General features: G+C 40.0%; 2 protein-coding genes across 2 annotated transcripts in view; both read left to right on the forward strand.

Moving 5' to 3' along the window:
• The window catches only part of NR4A3 (nuclear receptor subfamily 4 group A member 3), an 85401-nt gene extending 71353 nt beyond the window's left edge, over positions 1 to 14048 (forward strand). The window contains exons 9-10 of the mRNA XM_044453089.1: positions 8080 to 8166; positions 13986 to 14048. Of these exons, the coding sequence (XP_044309024.1) occupies positions 8080 to 8166; positions 13986 to 14033 (135 nt within the window). The 3' untranslated portion in view covers positions 14034 to 14048. The remainder of the gene's footprint in view (positions 1 to 8079; positions 8167 to 13985) is intronic.
• A 193-nt stretch (positions 14049 to 14241) lies between these two features.
• The window catches only part of INVS (inversin), a 203775-nt gene continuing 195904 nt past the window's right edge, over positions 14242 to 22112 (forward strand). The window contains exon 1 of the mRNA XM_044452971.1: positions 14242 to 14260. The gene's annotated coding sequence lies outside the window, so the exon portion shown is untranslated. The remainder of the gene's footprint in view (positions 14261 to 22112) is intronic.

A 22112-nucleotide genomic window follows, 5' to 3' on the forward strand; every position in this document is an offset into this window, starting at 1 on the left:
TAGTTCGGCAAGGCTGTATACTGTCACCCTGCCTATTTAACTTATATGCAGAGCACATCATGAGAAAGGCGGGGCTAGATGAACCACACGTTGGAATTAAGATTGCTGGGAGAAATATCAACAACCTCAGATATGCAGATGATACCACTCTCATGGCAGAACGTGAAAAGGAACTAAAGAGCCTCTTGATGCGGGTGAAGGAGGAGAGTGCAAAAGTTGGCTTGAAACTCAACATTAAGGCAACTAAGATTATGGCATCTGGTCCTCTCACTTCCTGGCAAATAGATGGGGAAGAAATGGAGGTAGTGACAGATTTTATTTTCCTGGGTTCCAAGATCACCACAGACGGGGACTGTAGCCAAGAAATTAAAAGACGCTTGCTCCTGGGGAGGAAAGCTATGGCAAATCTAGACAGCATACAGAGACATCACCCTGCAAACAGTCAAGGCTATGGTTTTCCCAGTTGCAATGTATGGCTGTGAAAGCTGGACCATAAGGAAGGCTGAGCACCAAAGGATTGAGGCCTTTGAGCTGTGGTGCTGGAAGAGACTCCTGGAAGTCCCTTGGACCGCAAGGCGATCAAACTGGTCAGTCCTAGAGGAGATCAACCCTGACTGCTCTTTAGAAGGTCAGATACTGAAGATGCAACTCAAATACTTTGGCCACCTAATAAGAAGGAAGGACTCACTGGAGAAGAACCTAATGCTGGGAACAATAGATGGCAAAAGAAGGAGGAGACGGCAGAAAATGACATAGGGCTAGATGGAGTCACTGAAGCAGTCAGCATGAGCTTAAGTGGACCCCAGGGGATGGTGGAGGACAGGAAGGCCTGGAGGAATGTTGTCCATAGGGTCGTGATGGGACGGACACGACTTCACGACTAACAACAACAACACTGAGATTTCTGTGATGGTATTGATTGACAGAGAAAGTTGCTTAAACTCGTTCATGGAAATAAGTGAAGCACATGAGTGACCAGTTGACCTCTCATTGATTTCAAAGGGATGTCAGCATACATAGTTTGTTTTGGATCAGAACAAACCTAGTATGAATAGCTTAAATAAATATTGGTATCATTTCTGTGACTATCTAATGACTGGACTGAACAAAAGACACACTTTGGCTCCCTACTGACTCTTTTTACTGGGTAGTTTCTTCCATAATTTAGTTTGGAAGAATTTTACTTCCAACTGAAATGTGTCTGTCCTGGTGTGTGTACATGCACACTTGATGGCAGCACCATATGATAAGGAGATGTATCTCTGGAAGCAAGAAATAGACCAGGTCTTTGTTTTAATTAAATAGTTAGGAGTCTGGGGCACTTGATAATAAATTATATGACATGTAGAATGTGTTTGCTGTAAGCTGTTTAAATGTTTACCAATGGGCTAGTGTTCTGTTTGTTTGCAAAGAAATCAGATTAATTATTTTGCTACCAAATGTTCTCTGCAGCACACTTTGCTCTCAAAATTAGATGCTGTAAAAATACATTAGGAATTCCTGTCAATATTGACCTAAAGCTTCTGCCACAGGTTTTAGACAAATATATGCACAGCCACTCAATGTATAATCCATGTGCACATAATTAGTCATTTTTATGAAATTTCAGTTTACATATAATAATTACTTTTATTGTACTTTTGACCATCATTGAAAGTGCAAATAAAAGAATAGGTAGATATAAATGCATTTCTCTTGTTCCCAGTAAAATGAATGGGAGATTAGAAAGCTCATTGTGGAGGCCTACTTGACATGAAAATACAAACATTTCAATTCCCCCTAGAAAAGGATGCAATAGCCAGGTGAGGCAGAAAGTCAATCAGGGGTGGGCTGCAAATCCATGAAAGTTGCCAGCTTGATCCAAACTCCCTGTCTTAAATGCAGCTGTGAGACTATTCTTAATAGCCATTTTCTACTCTTCTAGTTGGCACACTTGTGCTCCTCTCCCCCCATGCCCAGCAGCATGTTAAAAGCTCACTGAAAAGGACACCAATCACCTAGAATCTCCCACCACAGTGGATTCTCTTCCTGTCCTCTACAGTTAATGGGGCCTATGCAGTAATCCTCTTCCACAACAAAGACTATGCTAGCCTTCCCCAGCTGTGTGTCCACCGGATGCCCCACACATCTGGATGGCACCAGGTTGGGAAAGGTTGGCCTATGAGTTCTATAAGGACCCCAGTGACTCAGCATTCCTCTTGGATCAGCCTTGTCTGTTTCATGAAAAGCCTCGGTGAATGCCTTTCTTTCATTGTTGGCATTGGATTGCCTGACTTTCACTGACAGGAACCCACACATGAGCGCAATACATCAGTATACAGCATTTCCCAGGGAACCGTGCACTCACACAACAAACATCCCATCTAGTCTAATTTCAGTTATTTTGCTAGTAAATACTAAACTAATGGATATAGTAAGAATGTGATCTTATCCTTTACTACATCAGAGGTGAGGTGAGGTGGGTGGCTATCAGGATCGGTATCTTCTTCATTGTGGTGACTTCTCTGTGGAACTCTCTAGTTACATCCTTCTGGCACATTTTATGATTATTAAAATTGCTTGGGAGGCAGAGGTGGCTAGATTGCAAATCAGAAGGAGACAATGGCACATGGATAACTTAATTGCCTTCTCCTCTACCAGTGTTGTCATCTCCCACTATCATAAGGCCCTTGGTCACATTCCTCACTGGCAAACACACTTTTACTAGCCAATCACATTAACAAGCCTCTATCAGTTTTGAAGGCTCATCAACAAGAACAAAGCCAAGCAAATTAACCTTAAAAGACTCCTATCAAACTTAGATGGTCTACGAAGGCTTATCCCCCAAAATCACAGCCCCTGGACATCAGACAGCTATCTCACTATCCTGGCCAGGGTTGTCTGGGAGGTAGCACTAAGTCAATCCTCCCTGTCCCCTCCCAAGCTCTGGGTCCCACCAAGGATTGGCAACATCAAACTGGAGGGGAGTGGTTCTTAGACTTCTGAAAGTGATTTCTCTGATGGTCCTCATAAAAGAGAGGTTGCAATCAGAAGTGATACCTTCTAGGGAAATGAAACAGCTGGGAATTCTTGTTGCAGTCTAAACAGGGACAGGAGCACAGCTACCTGTATTAAGCTTCAAAGACATGAACAAATTTTGCTTATTAATCTGAAAGGAAGATATCCAGAGATTGAAGAGTATAAGCCCAGTTAAAGAGGAAGCTTTTGCTTGCCATAAAAGAAGGTCTACATTTCCATTCCAAGTCTGCAGAAGAGCTTAAAACCGCATTATAATGAGCAGGAGATGGTAAATATTCTTAACTTTTATATGTAGCTTCCTTAGAAGTACCGTATACTTTTAGTATAAGAAAGTTGTTCAGGCTTTCTGAGCAATGTAGAAATGAACAGCTGAGATTTCAGTTATTGTAAGATGAATCATATTATCATTATTATTACTACTTTTATACTGTTTAATTTAATAGAATCTTTGAGAGGTTAGTTATAATTTTGATAACTTTGGGGATATTGGCCTTCTAGTTTCATTGGGACAGTTAAGCATGCATTTTAGCCTCTGTCATTAGAATTAATTGGGCATAAAATGCTTAATCTTAGATTGAGCCCTTTGCTTTTTAACTTAAATATACTTTAAAAATACCTTCATAGAAATTCTAGTATAAAGCACTGTAAGTACTTTAATCGATCACTTGAGAGCTATATCATTTAGTCTAGGAAAACACCACTGATCATTTCACATGCAGCTAGGCAGCCCAGTTATTTCTATGAAAACTGGTTTCCTAAAACAGCATTTGGCAATGAAAGGTAGTCCATATTCCAATTTATACTACACTTGTTTTGACAAACTTAAGTTTACTGATTACTATTACTGATTTTAGATAGGCATTATTTGCTGGAACATTTTGTGGTTGGCATTAAATTACTATTTTACCACTAAATATATTATTTTCACTGCTTTACTGTCTACATTCTATTTACTGCTGTTTAACTGTGGTACAATTTTAATATTCTTGCTGATAACTTCTGTATATTTCTATTAATACGTTTTAGTTATATAACTGTTTAATGTTGTAAGCTACCTTGAGTCCCAGTACTGGGAATAGGTGAAATATAAATATAAATACAGTAATACCTCAGTTCAGGAACACTTCTGTTCAAGAACAATTCGGTTCGTGAACAGAAAGTTCGGCAAAATTTTGCTTCCATTCACAAACTCCGCATCGGGTGATGAACATGATTGCAGCCATCTTCCCCGCTCTGACATGTGTTCTCTAATCGAGATTGCAGTCGCAGCCTCTCCCTCCAAACAATAGCCTCATCCCCACCCACCTTCATGTCCTCCACACCAGAAGTCACCTCAAGCAAGGTTAGTGTTCTTTCTCTTCATATTGTACTGTACTTTGTTTAATATTTTTGTGGTTCAAAAAAATTACATATGGTTGAGAACTGAGTAACCTTATTTACACTGAACGTTATGGGGAAATTTGACTCAGTTCGCAACCAGAATCATGGAACGAATTAAGTTCATGAACCTAGATACCACTGTATAAGAATCTTTTCCTCCTTTAGGGAGTGAACCTATGGTTCTTAGACAGTGAATGAAAGGCCAAAGGATTTTTCTGATTCCCAGATCTGAGGTCAGAGGCTGTTCTCTAATTTTGCAGCTGGAGATTGGAGCTCTGCCTCCCTTCCCCCAACCCCTGGCAGACTCCTAAGATCAGGAAAGCAACCTAAGAAATGCATAAATGGTGGGCAGGTGAAAGAGACCAATAGGCAAAGATCACCTCCACTATTCTTGCTCTGCATTGGCAGCTTATGGGCACCGTGGCAGGATAGTGCCCTTAACTTTTTGTTTCTAACTGTTCTCACTTCTTCTGAAAAAAAAATCACCTGGGGATATACATACATTTAGGGGATGGGAGGTAATGCTTCTAGATTTGGGAACCAATTATATCCTCTAAATTGAGATGCCTCTGTCGACCCACACCTCTTCCTTTAGCCCAGAACATTTTGCAAGGGCAAAATGGAGAGTATATTTTACACATACTGAGAGACAAGATTTTGTCCTATTCTTTCTTATTTTGATGTCCCAATTTCATGCTGATTCTTTTCCCTACTTTGACATTCATTCACAGCAGCAAGATGAAAAGAGTTGTGCTGGACCCCACAGGAAGAATTTTATTATTTATTATATCAGAACATCTCTTGTGATGCATAATTTTCTCCAAGGTTATCCACCAAATAAACATGAAATTCCCTGAACATCCTTGCAAACACACCTCGTAAGACAGAAGTAGTGGGTACACCCAGGTAACCTACAGAGCATCCTCCTTATTGTTAATCTCAGTGCTTTGACACTATGACATCGACAGGAAAAACCTTAAATGCTTTGTTGTACAACCATTCTTCTGATGGAGCCAGGTTTCAGACTGCTCTACCCTAGAAATTCTCTTCTTGAATCCCAGTTGTGCTAGGGTAAGGTATCATTACTCAGAGAAGGGGAACTCTATCCAGTAATGCACATTTTCTTATCTTATATGTTCTTAGAGCCCTCTTATTAGAAACAGTTCCTAGGACAGAGCCACAGCACAAACCAAGCCCTTTCCACACTCAGTGATCTCTTTCCATGCATTCATCACAGATGAAAATGCCCTAATCCAGAGCATGAGTAAGTCCCATTGGAACACAGTAGTCATTTCAAACTTAAATCTTGTAACTTTCAATGGGGTATAGGCCAGAATCCTCTGCATACTTTCCTGGGATTCGTTTACTTCCAACTATACATGACTAGGATTGTTCTTCACAACAAACTTAACTTGGAGTGGAGCAACTGGAGCTCTACAGTATCATATCCTGAAATTAGCCTAAACTATTTTAGAATAAGCATGCAAGATCCTGAGCTTCTTCCTACAGTCAACACAATAACCATCTAAACAACAACAAAAAGAAAGCATCTCCTTTCCACACTGCTCTGGCAAGAACTACTTCCAAATATTGATTCTCTACTTACCACAGACATATTTGCCATTACTTACACACTTACTCAAGGGTATTTTTACACAGGTTACAGAAGCGTGGAAGGCCATTCTTTAACAGGGTGATATGGCACATTGATAAGTATTACTATATTTTTACTGGACATATTTTATAATACTGCAAGTGAAGGAACCTCTCTGTTTTCACCCTACCCTTTGAAATTCCCTGCAAATTCTGCTAAACCATGAGAAACTTTAGAAGTATATTGGAACTCCCTCACTTTCAGCACTTCCTCTATTGCTGAGATCTAATTAGCAAATACAATGACCTTTTTACCTTTCATTTTAGGGCTTGATTAAACTTAGCAAACAATTGACTGTTTGGCATACTGGTCACAAAGTTGGCAAAGTGCCTATGATTGTAATGCACCAAGCGGGGAAGGAACACATCCAACAGTAGCATCTGTTCTGTAAGATCCATCTGCAATCTTACGAAGATGCCACTAGAGTTTGCCACACCTGTGCAGCTTGCCACACTTGATCTAGGGGTAGGGAGGAAGAGGACTTTCTGTTTGTTTTAAGTAATGAAAGCCTTTGTCATCATTATCATCATAGACAACGACACCTGCTTCCTGCCTTCCACATTAGTTAGGAGTTATGGAAGTTATTGTCCAAGAAATCTGGAGCGGACCAGACTGGGAAAGGGTGCATTGCCAACCAAAATTTCAACCTGCAGAACATTTAGCCCTCAACAGCAGAGAAATAAGCTCAGAGTATGGGTCCTATGCATTGTTCTGTCCACTGGCCAGGCAATTGTTATATTGTCTTTTATATTGTTATTTATTTTATATTGTTAATTTTATATTGTTATTTTTGTATTTTATTGTTTTTTATTTTGTGTTGTGAGCCGCCCCGAGGCTTCGGCAAGGGGCGGCATAGAAATGTTTTAATAAATAAATAAATAAATAAATAGTTAATTGTGGATTGTGTTCACTCTAGTTCACTGGGTACAAAAGGAAAAAAAGAATCTGAATTCAGTTGCATGTGAAGCCAAAACATCTAAAATGTGCACTGAGAGCTAATGCATTCTTTTTACTTGGGAGAAAACAAGTAACTATACATATCTTAATAACAAATACAAAGCCATTTTGCAGCATTTTTCCTTCCATATAGAAACAGCGAGTCAGAAGGGGCCTCCCGGGCCATCTAGTCTGACCCCCAGCTCCAGCTGGTTCCGCTCATGACATGCCCACCATGTGCATGTCAATATGCATATTAAGATTTTCTGTGTCTGATTGAAATTTTATTCATATAACTGTGATATCACAGAAGGAAAATAGTATTAACCCTTTTCTAGTTGAAACCTGCTCTTTTGTTTGTTTGCTTCAATGATCTCCTGTCCTGAGTGGCAATCTTAATTTTCATAATCCGTACTTTTTTCAAAAGTAGCAGGGTCCAAAAAACCTGAAATCTGTTTTTACAGTTGCAATGGAGATTAAGCTATACATCTGTAAGAACACATTTGCGCAGAGCTGAGGTCATTCTCCAGGAATATGACTTGGATTTGAGAAGCACTTTTCACAATGCCACACCCAAAGCATAGAAATTCCCTTCCAGCCATCTCCTTTTTACAGTTAATGTTTTACAGGCTCAGACAAAACATCCCAGTTCTGCTTTCACTGCTCGGAAATTTGTACACTGTTGTTGATGCCTCTCTTTATAAAGCAGGACTTGCTTTCTGTATGAAAACCCAGCATAACCCATAAATGTTTGTTTGGATTTCCCCCCTGGGACATGGTGTCTGTCTATTCACATAACAGTAGCTTAAATAATATGTTTTAGCAGCCATTTACTTTAACTTCTAGCGATCCTCCAAGTAATATTGCCTCATTTTATTGCCTTGTAGTTGAATCCCTCACTCTATGTAATTTTGTGCTTTCAGTACAGTTTATCAGACGCTATTAATGAACTACCATTAAGGCTGCATGGCTGCAGAGTGTGGCAGATGAAAGCTGCTGTGGGGGCCCTGATTACAGACATTAAAATGGTGTGTATTGGCTTACTGCCGCTTCCCAGCAGGAAAGCTCACTTGTAATTCCTTTGCATCTAGTCCCAGCAGGGGAAGATTGACAGGATTGAAGACCATGTCAACAGTGCTGCTGTGAATGTTGAAGAGAGAACCAAAAACTTGGGGAAGGTAAGGCTCTGCTCCTGCTGGTGAATCAATGGCACTCTGCCTCCCAGCAATCTTCTGTATTAACCCCATTGATCTGCCCGTCTTTACTGCGAAGGAACCAGCAATTAAGGAAATAAGGAAGAAATGACACATAGGTAGGAGGGGGAGGGGGAATGAGAGAAATCAATCTTTCTCATAATGTTCTGTCACATCCAAATTGCCGGAAAAGAACTCTTGCCGAAAGTCTCAGGATGAGGATGCTCTGTTGCTGCTTTCTAATAGAATATCAGGGAAACCCAGCAAAGGGTTAAAGCAAGGGTGCACCATTTCCCCCCCCCCACGAGGCTGCAACTGGGCTATGTTGGGTGTAGGAGGAGATGCATACCACATGCATGTACACACACACACACACACACACACACACACACACACAGAGTCATTCTTACCAATGTGGACATTTTCCAGCCAAGCATAAAAGTGACAGCTCAATTCTATGCCTGTCAACTCAGAAGCAAGCCCTGGCACCAGGCACAGAAAGCACAGCTTAGTTCTACCATTAAATGATTGGCCCTTCGAGAAATGAAAGCATGACAGTAGCATATGCTGAGATCAAAACCCCAATAGTCAAGAGTTGGTGGCTGTAGTCCTAACACAGTTCTGCGGAAGAAACTCCTGCTGGAAACAGTGGAACTTATTATTCAAGCAAATGGATCTAAGAGCTAGGCTCTAGAGCTTCATAGTTCATGTTCTTTTGTACCAAGAAAATACAATTCTGTGCTGTGGCCATTAGCTTTTCTGTTTTCAACCATCCTCCTAGATAGGAGTCAGATAAAAAACTAGTAGTCATTTGTATTTCATCTGGTGGGTGTTAAACATGCCTGCAAAAAATACTACGATTGGAAACTCAGGAGGATGTGGTAGAATTCTTGCATTAAATCAGTGATTTCCCAACTGTGTGTCAGGGCACACTAGTATGCTGCAGGGGAACTACTAGAGCTTTTCTACATGAGTCTGTTAACCTGCTCTATCACCTGCAGAACTGAGATTGGAGTACTACAAAGTGTTTTCTTCCCTTCTATTCTGCTACAAAACCTCTAAGTGGCTTGGTGGTATAGAAAAATAGGGCACATGCATAAGAAAAAAGTTGTTTTTTTTACTTTAATAACTAAATGCTGCATTTACCCTGCTCTTGAAAAGCTCACTGAAAGTTCTCTTTGGATATTGACATGAAATTGCTCACCATCTGATCTAAGGTACCCATGAATAAGTGTGAGTAGGGAATAATAACAGCATGGGAAATGCAGAAGTCCCTAACTGTTACTAATAAACTCAGTAGATCATGAGGACAGCAATCCTGTGGCCCTAAGATACTGTCTTGGGGTGAGAGGATAATTTGGATCGGCTGGAGACAATGCTCCAGCTTCAGAGCTGGGATTCTTTCCTTTGATCCACCTTCCTCCTCAAAACCAGTGTGAAAAGGGCCATGGTGGGTGCCTTGCCAAGCTTAGGAAATCAACTTCGGAGATAAGGTAAAGGAAGGCATTTTAGTGAGTGGGGAGGGAAGGAGAGGGGAGCCTCCAAAATACAATGGATCTGAACAGCACCCTGGCCTCCTTCTCTCCCCCTCCAAAGTGCCTCAACAGAGAGAAGTGAACACTGCTTTGCTCCTCCCACTCTGCACTGAATGTTCATAAGCCCCTGAGCTCAGGGGCTTATGAGTACTGATGCCAAAACCCACTGGATTGCACTCCAAAGTTTCCTGTATGGCTAAAACATCCACTCACACAGGGTACTGCTTGCTTTGTCTCTGCATGACTCTGACCTGGCCTTGTCCTAATTGGCCTCTGCTGAGGATGGGTCTTTCTGCTCTAACAAAAGTTGCCACAATCACTCTGAATTCACAGGGTTATCCACTTCTAGTGGGCTTTGGCCATCACTACTGATCTGGCTTGTCTTCTTTCAATTAATTGTGGTGAACTACCTAGAGATCATTGGCTATTGGGTAGTGTAGAAATGTAATAAATAAATGAATATATACATAAAATCAAAGGTAGTCTTAAAACAGGGCTGAGGAACTTATGGCCCTCCAGATGCTGTTGGACCAGAGCTCACATTGCCCCTCAGTATTGGTCCTTGTTCTAACTTATGCAGAAACACAGAGGACCAGTGTAGACGACATAACAGTCAACATGGATTCCTTATTAACATTCACATTGCTAGTGCTTTCAGGTATGCTTTCAAGGAGCAGGATAAGTTTCATGCTACATCTTCAGTGTTAATGTAATTGGATCTTCACATTCCATAACTAAAAGAATATGCATAGCACAGAGAATGCACTAGGTCACTGCTGCCGTGAACACTGACAGCATCTGAACTTCAGGATGAAAGTGGACATGTGCCATCAAATGTCAGCAGCAGTTGCTGCCTTTGACTTTTGCAGGACAGAAACATCTCAATAACAATGAAACGCCACTCATAAATTCACCAAGCCAATTAAGAATCACCTTTCTCAACAAACCTGAGTAAACCTCACATTAGTAGTTTTCAGAAATAAAAATCTGAAAAAAAATGATACGCCTTTTGAACAATCGAAGTAAAAAGCATAGATGTATTAGTTTTCAAGAACTTTTTCTGTAGCTGTGGCCATTTTTTTCAGAATGGCTTGAAATTCAGCATAACTTTATTTATTTATTTACTGCATTTATATGCTGCACTGATAGCTGTGAGGTTCTCTGGGTGGCTTACAGCATATACAGTAACAATTAAAATAATTCTGTATAAAGCAATACAAGGAAAATCAATAAAATAGTACAATAAAACAATAAAATCAGACATTTGCTTAATAATAAAACCATTTAAACCACCAAATTAAAACTATCATAATAAATTATCTGGCGAATAAACTTCTAACATGGCAGTGGCAACATAAAACCAATATAGTGAACCGTTATAAAAAAAAAAAAAAAAAAAAAAAAAATACCATAGAATTTGTGGAAAAAAATTGTGTTCAACTGGCACCTGAATTAAAAAAGAGAAGATACCTGGCAAATCTCCAATGGAAGCATGTACCATAAGTGGGGTGCTATTGCAGAAAATACTCTTCCCTTAGCCATCTCCCCCCTTACTTCACTGTGGGGAGGGATTTGTAGAAGGGCCTCGGATGAAGATATCAATGATGGGATTGAGATATATGGAGATAGCTTTTCCTTCAGATATCCTGGCCCCAAGCCATTTAGGGCTTTGCATGTTATTGTAAGCAATTTGTATTAGGCCCAGATGGTAACTGACAGCCAATGTAGTCTACACAGGACTGGGGTAATATGTTCACAAAAACAGTCCTCATTGGCAGGTGCACCGCTCTGTTCTGAAATAGTTGCTGTATCTAGACTGTTTTCAAAGGCAACCCCATGTAACATGCATTACAGTAATCCAGGCACAAGATTCCAAGTTCATGGATAGGCATAGCAAGATTCCACTCATCCACATAGGCACATAGCTGATAAACCAGCCTAAGCTGGTAGAAAGTGCTCCTGCACATGGTGGGCATGTCGTGAGCAGAGCCGGCTGGAGCCGGGGGTCAGACTAAATGGCCCAGGAGACCCCTTCTGACTCTCTATGTTTCTAATTCCACCTGAGAAACAAGGGACAACTTGAGATCCAGGTGCACTCCAAGACTGCAAACCTTGTCCTTTAGCAGGAGTGCAAACCCATCCAGGGGAGGTTGAAAATTCCCCAGCTGGACAGACAGATTTCCCACTAACAGTACCTCTGTCTTGTCTGAATTGAGCTTCAGCTTATTGGTTCCCATCCAGTCTGTTACTGAACTTAGGCACTGGTTAAGAAAGGCCACTGCCTCACTTGGATTGGATGAAAATGAGAGGTAGAACTGAGTGTCATCAGCATACTGATGAAAATTCAGCCCAAGCCTCTGGATGACCTCTCCTAGTGGTTTCATGTAGATGCTGAAAAGCACAGGGGACAAAATAAAGCCCTGCAGAACTCCATGGTTCAAAGGCCATGGTGCACAGTGATAGTTCCCTAGCACCACCATCTAGAGACAGTCAGCCAGATAAGAGCAGATCCACTGCAAAGCAGTGACCCTGACCCCCAGTTCAGCCAACCTCTTCACAATGATACATGGTTGATGGTATCGAAAGCTGATGGGAGGTCTAGGAGAATCAACAGGGTTGCATTCCCCCTTCTCTCTTCCAGCAGAGGTAATGCCACTTGGTGACCAAGGCAGTTTCTGATCCAAATCCAGGCCTGAAGCCCAATTGAAAGTGATCTAAATACAATCTGTTCTATCACCTTCCCCAGATAGGGAACATTAGCCATAGGTCTGAAATTATTTACATTGGGTGGATCCAGGCTAGGTTTTTTTTAGGAGTGGTGCAATTACAGCTGGTTTTAGGGCAAGTGGCACCATTCCCTCTCATTTATTGCTGTTTTGTTTTTTGTCTTTTGACTTACCCTGGTTTTTCCACTACATGCATCAGACAATTAAAATCTGGAAAGATGGTACTATGAACTCTTACCTGTGGAACAGCACGAGATTATATATATTAACCCACTAATTTGAAAGGCTTATTTATGCACCAATTATCAGGGGGACATTGCCAAGTGCAGTGATGGAAAAGGCACATCACTACAGGCTTGTGCTCTTAAAGAGATTTTCTCTCTCCATTTTTAGGCTGCAAAATACAAGCTGGCAGCTCTGCCTGTAGCAGGTGCACTTGTTGGTGGGGTTGGAGGGGGTGGGCATTGGACTCCTTGCAGGCTTCAAAGTGGCAGGAATTGCAGCTGCACTTGGTGGTGGTGTATTGGGCTTCACAGGTGGAAAACTGATGCAGAAAGAGAGAACAAAGGATGATTGAAGAATTCCCTCCAGCTGCCCAGAACTCCCTTGGTAAAGCAACAGAGAAAGCAGCTGAATGGAGACACTGCAGGTCTTGCCCCCATTACACTGACAAACCTGCTGCCCCACTTTGGATTTAATTCAGTCCCATGTGACTGCATAGATAGGGAAAACCACCAGGGTTCACCTCTGCTTAAGAAGCAGGATAATCCTGAAAGGCACTGTAGAATTGGTAAAAGAAATGCTAATCTTTTAATTCTGAAAACAAAGAATGGCATTTTCCAGCCTAAAATAACATTTAAGGAAAGTCATAGTGGGTATGTCAACTAGATCCCTGTGTTTAATGCAAAAATATTGGTATTGTAACTCAAAAAATGAAGGGATGCTAAGGCAAATCATCTGGTTCAGGACCACCTCATCTTATCCACAGGAATTCTGCAGCCAAAAGGCTAGCAAAGAAAGCCAGAGCTGTAAAATTCTCTGATGCCTCAGAATCAAAGAGCCATAAGAGATACGTTCAAGACCACTCTTCAGCGACTGCTATTTGGACCTGTCTACAATTAAACAAACTGTCGACCCCTCGGTATCATGGTATCACAGATCTCAGCAATATCCATTTTCAAGTGAGAGATCCGTGATGCATTTCCTTCTCAGGCACCCATCCTGCCTGCCATTCAACTTCTTTGCTACTGACCCACCAGAACCAACTTTCTCTGGCACTAACACAGATGGTCTGTTTTGTACCAAGTGTCCCAGTCCGCAGAGAACACTCCCAATCCCCAGCATCAGATTGGGACAGACTCCCTGATGCTCTGTTCCTCCTGCCTATTCGCAATTATTGTAAGTGGAGATCTTCTCAGAATCAGGAATATTATTTTAATTTAATGTTATTTTAAGCGTAGTGAGTTTTCCACTCAGCTTCATTCCAGAAATTGTCACTCTTCCTGAAACCAATTTTTTAACACCCTCTACCTCTTCTACCTAGGACTGCAGTGACAATAATGCAGCACTCAAGTGCCACAGTCCAGCCTGATCAGTCAGCAAATGGCCATATATCAACCCACCATCCTCCCTCAACAAGCCCTTCCCTTCAATTCTGGGGGCAACCAGTTTCACCCATTCCAGGACTGATGATTGTCCATTGGATTCAGCTTCCTCCTCATCTGTTGCTTTGTCTTCGTCCTCTCCAAAAGCGGTTGCAGGGACACAAGATCCTTCTTTGCCATCTGAATACCTGGAGCATTTTTCCAACCAAGTAAGGTGCATGACCCAGTCATTAGATCTGGAAACTCAGCAGCCAGCTTGAAAAGATAAGAGACCCAGTCTTCAATGCAAATTTATACTGAGGCATCCACCCTGGTAGCCATTTCCTTCCAGCTGACCCTCCTGCAGACTGTGCAGCAACCATGGAGAGCTCCCTTTTCCAAGACACCAACATCAACGCATTTGTATAATATGTATGAAGTCCAGGAGAAAGACATCAATGTTTTATTTCAGCACCCTGACCAAATTCCATTTAGGCTGAATCCAAACAGGGAAGATCCCCACTCCTCTCCAGTTGACAGGGATGGCTGTCAGCTGGACCTAATGGAAAAACCTATTAATTCCTCTGCCATTCTTAGTAGAAGCATTGCTATTTATCAGGCAAGTGTGGTTTCTTACCAGCTTTTTCTGTGGGACAAAATAAGGCCCCCTTTGTGGCAATGTACCAGAGGACTAGAGGGAATATACCAGGGTCTTCAAAATTGAAGCTTTCCACCAGCAAATTAATATCACTTGGCACCAGGCTGATTTTGGCATCAAGGTAGTGAAGGCATGCATGGCTGTGCTCAGTCAGAATATCTGAAAAGGCTCACTCGCAGAGAAAGGACTTGCTTTTTGATGGTGAAGGCCTTTTTAACTTCAGGATGGATGAGGCGATGGACTCCATCCGGAAGGCCAGAACAATGGTCAGGCAGATGGGTCTAAACTGGCTACAGCCTTCTAATAAAACATGTAACTGGTTCTGTTCTCACACACACAATTTTCAAATTTGTGCACTGTTCTTCTAATCAACAGGCTCCATCCTAGCTGAAATGTCAGTACTCAGCAACTCAATACTGTTGCAGGCACAAAAGACCTGACACTGAAAATGTTATTTTGGACTATCTTCTACAGTTCATCCCCCTGTAGTTGACTCTTGTCTATCCTCTTTTCTTACTGTCTGGTAATCAATAACATTGAATTACTGGGCTACAGGATCAAATTTGGTACACTTCTATTGGAGGTCATCTCCAGCCTTAAATATAGCAGTAGACTCATTGTGTATGAAGAATACTATAGAACCTGTCGCTTTTCCTCAGGTGTGGGATGGATTCTATTCAAGGTATTTCATGCTACTGAAGTGGGACAGGAATCTTCAGTGATCCTTGATCTCTGAGACATTAACTACATTCCTAAAATGTGTCATATGATTATGTTGTCATTTTATTCAGTCCTTATTGCATAGAGGAGACTTGTTTGCCTCCTTAGATTTGAAAGATGTGTATTTTCTTATCTCACTAGTGGATTTTAATGATGCTACATTCATTTCCTAATCAGAGCTGATGTTTATCCATTTTCTGTCCTCCCATTTGGCCTGATAACCATTACATGAGTTTTTACAAAGTGTATGGTAGTAGTTTGTGCCCACCTTCATTTAAATGGAGCACAAGTTTACCCCTGTTTAGATGACCGCTTACTTGTTGCCTCGTCCAAGCAGAATTTGCTGTGCTCCATTTTACCTGCTGTCTGTGCAATTCTTTGGGTCTTTGTAAAAATATGGGGGGAAACCCTCTTTTTCCCCTTTCCCAGACAATCCTGCACATTGGGGCTCATCTCAACTCTGTCTTGGTGAGAATTTACATACTGTAATCTAGGTCACCTGTTCTGATCAAGCTTGTGACCAAACTACATAGTAAGCCTGTTATTAGAGTACCTGGGACTAATCAGGCTTTGTATGAGGCTACTTTACCTTTGGTTTCTCTACTCTTTCCATCCAATGGTAAGTGCTCCTTGCACTTAGGTATGGATCCCACATCCCATCTGGGCAACACCTCACTGGTAGATGTCTCTGCCTAAGTTACACAAGGAACTTTGTTCCTTTGTTTCTCCCAAACCATCATAAATCCTAATCACAGATGCTTCTGAGACTGGATGGGGAGTGCATTTTGGATCCTTCACCATCCACTGTCTTGAAATGTTTACACTACAGAAAGTGATACAGACTTTTCAGGCCACTCTCACTCCCCAACACATGAAAATACATCACAGATAATACTAGAGTGATATTTCATTTAAACAAAGGAGACATGTAGGTCATATTGCTAGCCCAATTAATACAGAAATGGACATGGAGTGTCACCAGGGGGATCTCCCTCACAGCAATCCATCTTGAAGTTTCAGACAACCTCACAGATACTTTCAGCTGTACCAGCCATTCCTCCTGCAAATAGTAACTACATCCCTCCATCCTGGACACTCTGCATGAAAAAGGGAGGGGAAGCAAGCATCACAACTAGGCCATTAGATTGATCAAGCTCTGAGGCATCAAGTTTTTGTAGGAAGATACCTGCAACAGTGAAGAAACTTCATCCAAAATGGCACTTCAATTAACTATCTAAATTAGTGGACATAAATTGAGTACAGATGCACAAGTAGTCTCATCAGAAAATGAATTTTATATGTTTGTTGTAATACTTTTGTTGAAAGCCATAACCATCTAGCTTGTTCCTTAAACTCAAGTGACAGTATTTTCATCCATTTCCTTCAAAAAACACCCAAGAGAACTCTCCCACAGTTAGTATCTTGTTGATACTGCCATTTTGGTAGTCCTTAATTTTTTTGAGTGAACTAGGTAAACTAAACTGAATTCAGTAGTACATAAACCCATTAGCAAATATCCTCGCCAGAATGCACATCAGAGATGCATCTATCTATGGAACTTCTGAACTTTAGGTGTATACTCCTGCACTTTTCTTTGAAGACACTGACATTGTACTGAACACACAAGAATCAAAGAATAACAAGTAATTAGCTAATTGGCAAAAAGCCACTATATAAACTCTAGCTTGTATCAATTCAGTTCATATTCCACAAATAAACCTTGACATACAAATATGGACAAAGGGGCAAATAAATAATGTATAATAATGCATAGGGTTTCAAAATGTGAAGAAATTAGAAGATCTACTTGGTGGCTTTATGGCAAAATCACTTACTAAATTGTGCTGTAATGTATCTACACCTTGAACTGCTCCATTCTAGGTTGAGTTTTTTAAAGTGTATGTACCAGATACAGTGAATGCAATATATATTGTGATTTTAAGCAAACCGCTTAGGAATTGTATAAACATAAATACAAGAACAATTAATATTCTGCCAAACACTAGGGTTGAGTGTCTTGTGTATATTCTGCTATGAACAACCTGCCAATACTCCGTTAAAATCAAAGTGATCTGAAAGTTTTTAACCTTGGCTGGACTGCATTCCAAGTGTGTTTTTTAAGGTCAGCTGCTTGCTATATGGTTTTCAATAGTCAAAAGTCTGGCTTCCTTTGCACTACTAGTATAACTACTAAGGACAGAAGGGGCCATATTAAAGACAGCAGATTTAAACATGACTAGTAGAAAACCAGTTTTCATAGACCAGATTTGTGAATGACTTCTTTAGTAGACTGACTCAGAAAATATAGCTTAATTAATTTAGTGCTACTGGTAAAGGTTTCAATATTGAAAATACTATAAGATACAAGCAGTGTTTATGAAATCCAGTTTTAATATATTTTAATATAAAATCAATCTAACCAAACAAAATGTTCTTAGCAGAGCCCCCATATTATCTTTAGGCCAGAAAATGAAAAACTACATGCAGTATGCCCTTAGAGAGATGGTTTGAGCAGAGCTTTCAGTGGTCTATGGAGTTACTGGCAACTGTTATTTTTCTTTTAATTATATTCAGCATCAGGAAACTCAGCTGGACTCAATCCTGCACTAAGTAGAACACCATTCAGTTGACCTGTATTATACAGGTTAGGGCTTATCCTTTCTGTGATACCTTCTGTCATAATAATCTATAATCCCTCTATATACTAAGCCAAGTTTTTGTCTACCATCAGATACTTGAAAGATTTTATGCAGAAGCAGGTGCTTGTTTTACGAAGATATTTAAAGCCAAAATCATTATTCTTCCTCACATTTTCTTAGAATCCCAAACCAGTACTTTTCTTTTGCTGTTTGCAGTTGGCATATTATGCTTAACATTGCAGATGGGAGACAGATCTATTTATTGTTATCCCCCATTTATATAGATGAAAATGAAGTTAATTCATCAATATACCATTTTTAAAATCTGTGATCTTGTGAAGTAGTGAACAACAAGAGAGCAAACTGTTCGGAGAAAACCACACAAGTTTACATCTTGTATTATATCACAGACCAGCTAGTACATACGGCTTTACCATTACCTAATACAATTCATGGCATGAATAGAAATTTAGATTCAATTCAAGGAGGTCAAGTTAGTGTGAAATGAGATGCTTCATAGTGATCCTTACTTCAGACAGCCTTCTTGTGTATCTTGGTGGCATAATACTGAAGTCAAAATTCTATTCTGCCACACAGATTCTGTCATTGTTGGTCAAGTTTTGTTGTGGTCATGCCACAGGCAGTAAGAATTTTACTTTTACAAAACACTTGTTACAGCAGAAAGTACACCCATAATCCAGCCATTTATGTCTTCCAACATAGTGTGAACATTTACTTTTTGAAGAGCTTTCTTATCCTTTTAAGTGACACAAGGAAAACAAAACTATTTGAAAGAATAACTTTCCAGCAACCAGAATCATTTTTCCTTATGCATTTACAAAACAATGAGGTTTCTTCAAATATTATTGGGGGAATAATGCACTACATTTGCTTAAAAGTGCCTATATGCCTTAAAGTTCTTTTATGCAAAGTTTTCATTTACAGAATGAAGCCGTTTGTATACATTGGTCTTCCCCAACCTGGTGCCCTCTAGATGGTTTAGACTTCAATTTGTATCAGCTGCAGCTAGCATGGCCACAAATGATATGAGCTGTTCTCCTAAACATCTGGAAGGCACCAGCAAGGAAAGTCTGCTATTCCATATTACTTCAAGAACACAATTTTTATTACATGCAGACCTGTAACATGAGAAAACAAACAGAGCATTAACTGAATGCAAAGTGCCAGACACAAAACCAAGTAAGAAAGTCACAACCATTATTTCTTTTCTTTCCTTCTTCCTTTCCTACCCAGTAGGTTGTCACAGTATGAACAGATTACTTTACCAAACATTGGAAGTGATTGCTCATACAGAATGTTTGAAATTAGGCAGGCTGCCTACCCTGGAATTCTAGTGCAAGAATCAGGGAGGCTAAAGGTTATTCTACTGTGAGACTAACATTTCATGCATATGAGGGCTGTGCCTTGGCCTGGAAAAGAGACTTCTACCCTAAAATCCAGGGATGAACCATAGACTTCAAAACAGCATTCTATATTTGGGGAACTCATATTGTGCACCCTCGAATGTGATGGATGTTTTACTGCTAAACTTGGGAACACACAAAGACACTAAAGCCTGGCATCAATAAACAAATATTTCTCCAGGTTTTGCCAGCACACATCCAAGCTAAAGGCCATGGCCATAGATGTGTGTTCTAAAAAAAGAGAAAAAGAACACTAATGTTCAGGATTCTAAATTCTGAACTGACAGTCACTAAAGACACATAAAGTATCATAGTGAAATTAAGCGAGATTACCTTTAAATGGTCTTTTTTCTAACATGGTTATGTCCACTTAACTTTCAGCTCTTCTGTGAATAATTCAAAGTCCAACCATTATTCATAATAACATACTACCATCAGAGGTGGCATTTGTTAGAAGAGTAATCATTCAGTTGTTAGTTTGACAAATCTAAGTAAATGTAGCAGTCACAGGATAAGAGCACAAGATCTTATGAATCAGTAATTGGATGAAGAAGATGCAGCAGAGAAGGAATAAATCAGTTTGCACAACAAATGGATGTAAACTGCAGGGTTGTCCAAGCACCTGTATTGGGACTGGTGCATTCGAATTTGTTAGGTGTGAGAACTGCAGTAGCCAAGTTTGCCTACATCAAATAGTAGTTACTAGGGATTATTTTATTTTTAAGAGATTGAGATAAGCTCCAAAGCTAGCAATGACTGACCAAAAACAAACATTGGACTAGCTTAATCAAAATATTTATCCAGTGTGTACCTGTTGTAAAAACAGCAAATTCAGGGCAGGGTTCACTATGAAAGTGACTGAAAAAATTAGCTTAAGCACTGTTCAGATAGGTGGTGGATTCCTTTGGAGTATGCACAACAAATACAAGGCTGAAGTTACATGGAGGTACTGTTTGTCAACCGGGGTCTTCACGCTTCATCTGCAAATATCCCAATTCTCAGTGATGGTCTGCACTGATGTGTAAAATACACGCCATGTAAGGATGCTAGATCGCACATACACTGCCTCCGTGGGAGACCACACATGCTAAGACACAGCATGTGAAGACCTTCAGTTATCCAGAAGAGTACCATATAAGTTGTTCTTCCTCTCTATATACCACATGCCAGCTATTCTGGTGTGCACCCATTTCTCAGTTTATAGTTTTTCTTCCACAGTCTTTTAGTTGAATATATATTTATATTTTGTATATTCATAATTCAGTGACTATGACAGAACAAACCTCTTCATATTTTTAAAAGCTTTCATGCCAATTTGGTATGTAGCTCCAAGTAGCAATGTTCTAAAATTATTAATGGTGTGACTACACATGTATATATATCATTTGTTATCAACATGTACTATTTCAAAATACATAGGAGGATCATGTGGCTGAATGCTATACCAGCCCTCTCAAGAACTACCTGTAAATTATATGTAAGGTGACAGATTTTCCCCCGTTTTTTGTTAAGAGTGCTAGCTTTCAAAGTGGATAAAGTACTTGATCATATCTCCTATTGTATCTGAGAAGTGCAGTATCAAAAATGGCTTTTATGAATATGCAAAGTATCAAACTGTTCAATCAAGTCTACCCAGTATTTTGGATATGACTACAATACATGTTAGATTTAAAGAAGCAGATACCAAAGTAACTGAACTGGAGCTGATTTTCACAAAAGAAGCAAAGATAAATTTTAATTAAATACTAGCCCTGAAGATAAGAAACAGGAATTCCCTGGATTCACACAATCAGAGAAGGAAAAGAAGACATGATTCAATCTTCTCTCTGTCCTGGTATATGTAATTATGGAAATGAGGCAGCACATGACAAACATGCATTGGATAGGTGTGATAAATTATCGGGTCTAGTGGGGGATATAACTGAAGAGATCTGTGGGTAGAAATCTTATGTCAGGATAAGCTTTTAATGAGAAAGTTAATAAGGAAAAGAAACTAGGGTAAAAATGGACATATTGAAAGCACCCTGACTTGCTTTTTACCATTTCAACTAGTTTTTTGGGACTTCCTAACCAACATGGATAAATGGCTTGGATGAAAAAACTCAGATCTAGTTTTTACCTGGAAAAAGAATTCCAGTTCTCCCATGAATGATGAAGAATTATTTAAGTTAAATAATCATAAAACATATTAAGCAGCTAGTTCAAATACAGGAATAGACTGAACCCTGAGTTTTCACCTTTAATGTGTTATACTTAAGAAGTGTGTTAATATAGAAGGGAATGTTCAACAGTGCAAAGCTCATGATGGTGGTAAATTTACAGAAAATAAGGCGCAGTTAGAAATCTTGAACTAAATTCTCTTCCTGAACAAAGCTCAGTATACAATTGAAGAAAGCTCAGTATACAATTACCCAAATAATGAGCAGACTATCTAGGGTGAATTGTCAGTTGAAGGTATGGGAGGGCAGATGCAGGCTTTGTAGCTGCACTGCAGAGCTGTCAAGAGGTCAAAGTGTTTTGGGAGCCAGATGTTATATGCAATACTGGGAATTATTGTAAAATTTGACATAGTTTTTTCTGTAGTTTAGTAATATGAACTATTGAAGATTTGATCATATTAAAAGCAGTCAGAACTGTAATGGCTAG

The sequence above is a fragment of the Varanus komodoensis genome, unplaced genomic scaffold (assembly GCF_004798865.1).
Source record: "Varanus komodoensis strain SLA01 unplaced genomic scaffold, ASM479886v1 scaffold10, whole genome shotgun sequence".
Classification (NCBI taxonomy): domain Eukaryota; kingdom Metazoa; phylum Chordata; class Lepidosauria; order Squamata; family Varanidae; genus Varanus; species Varanus komodoensis.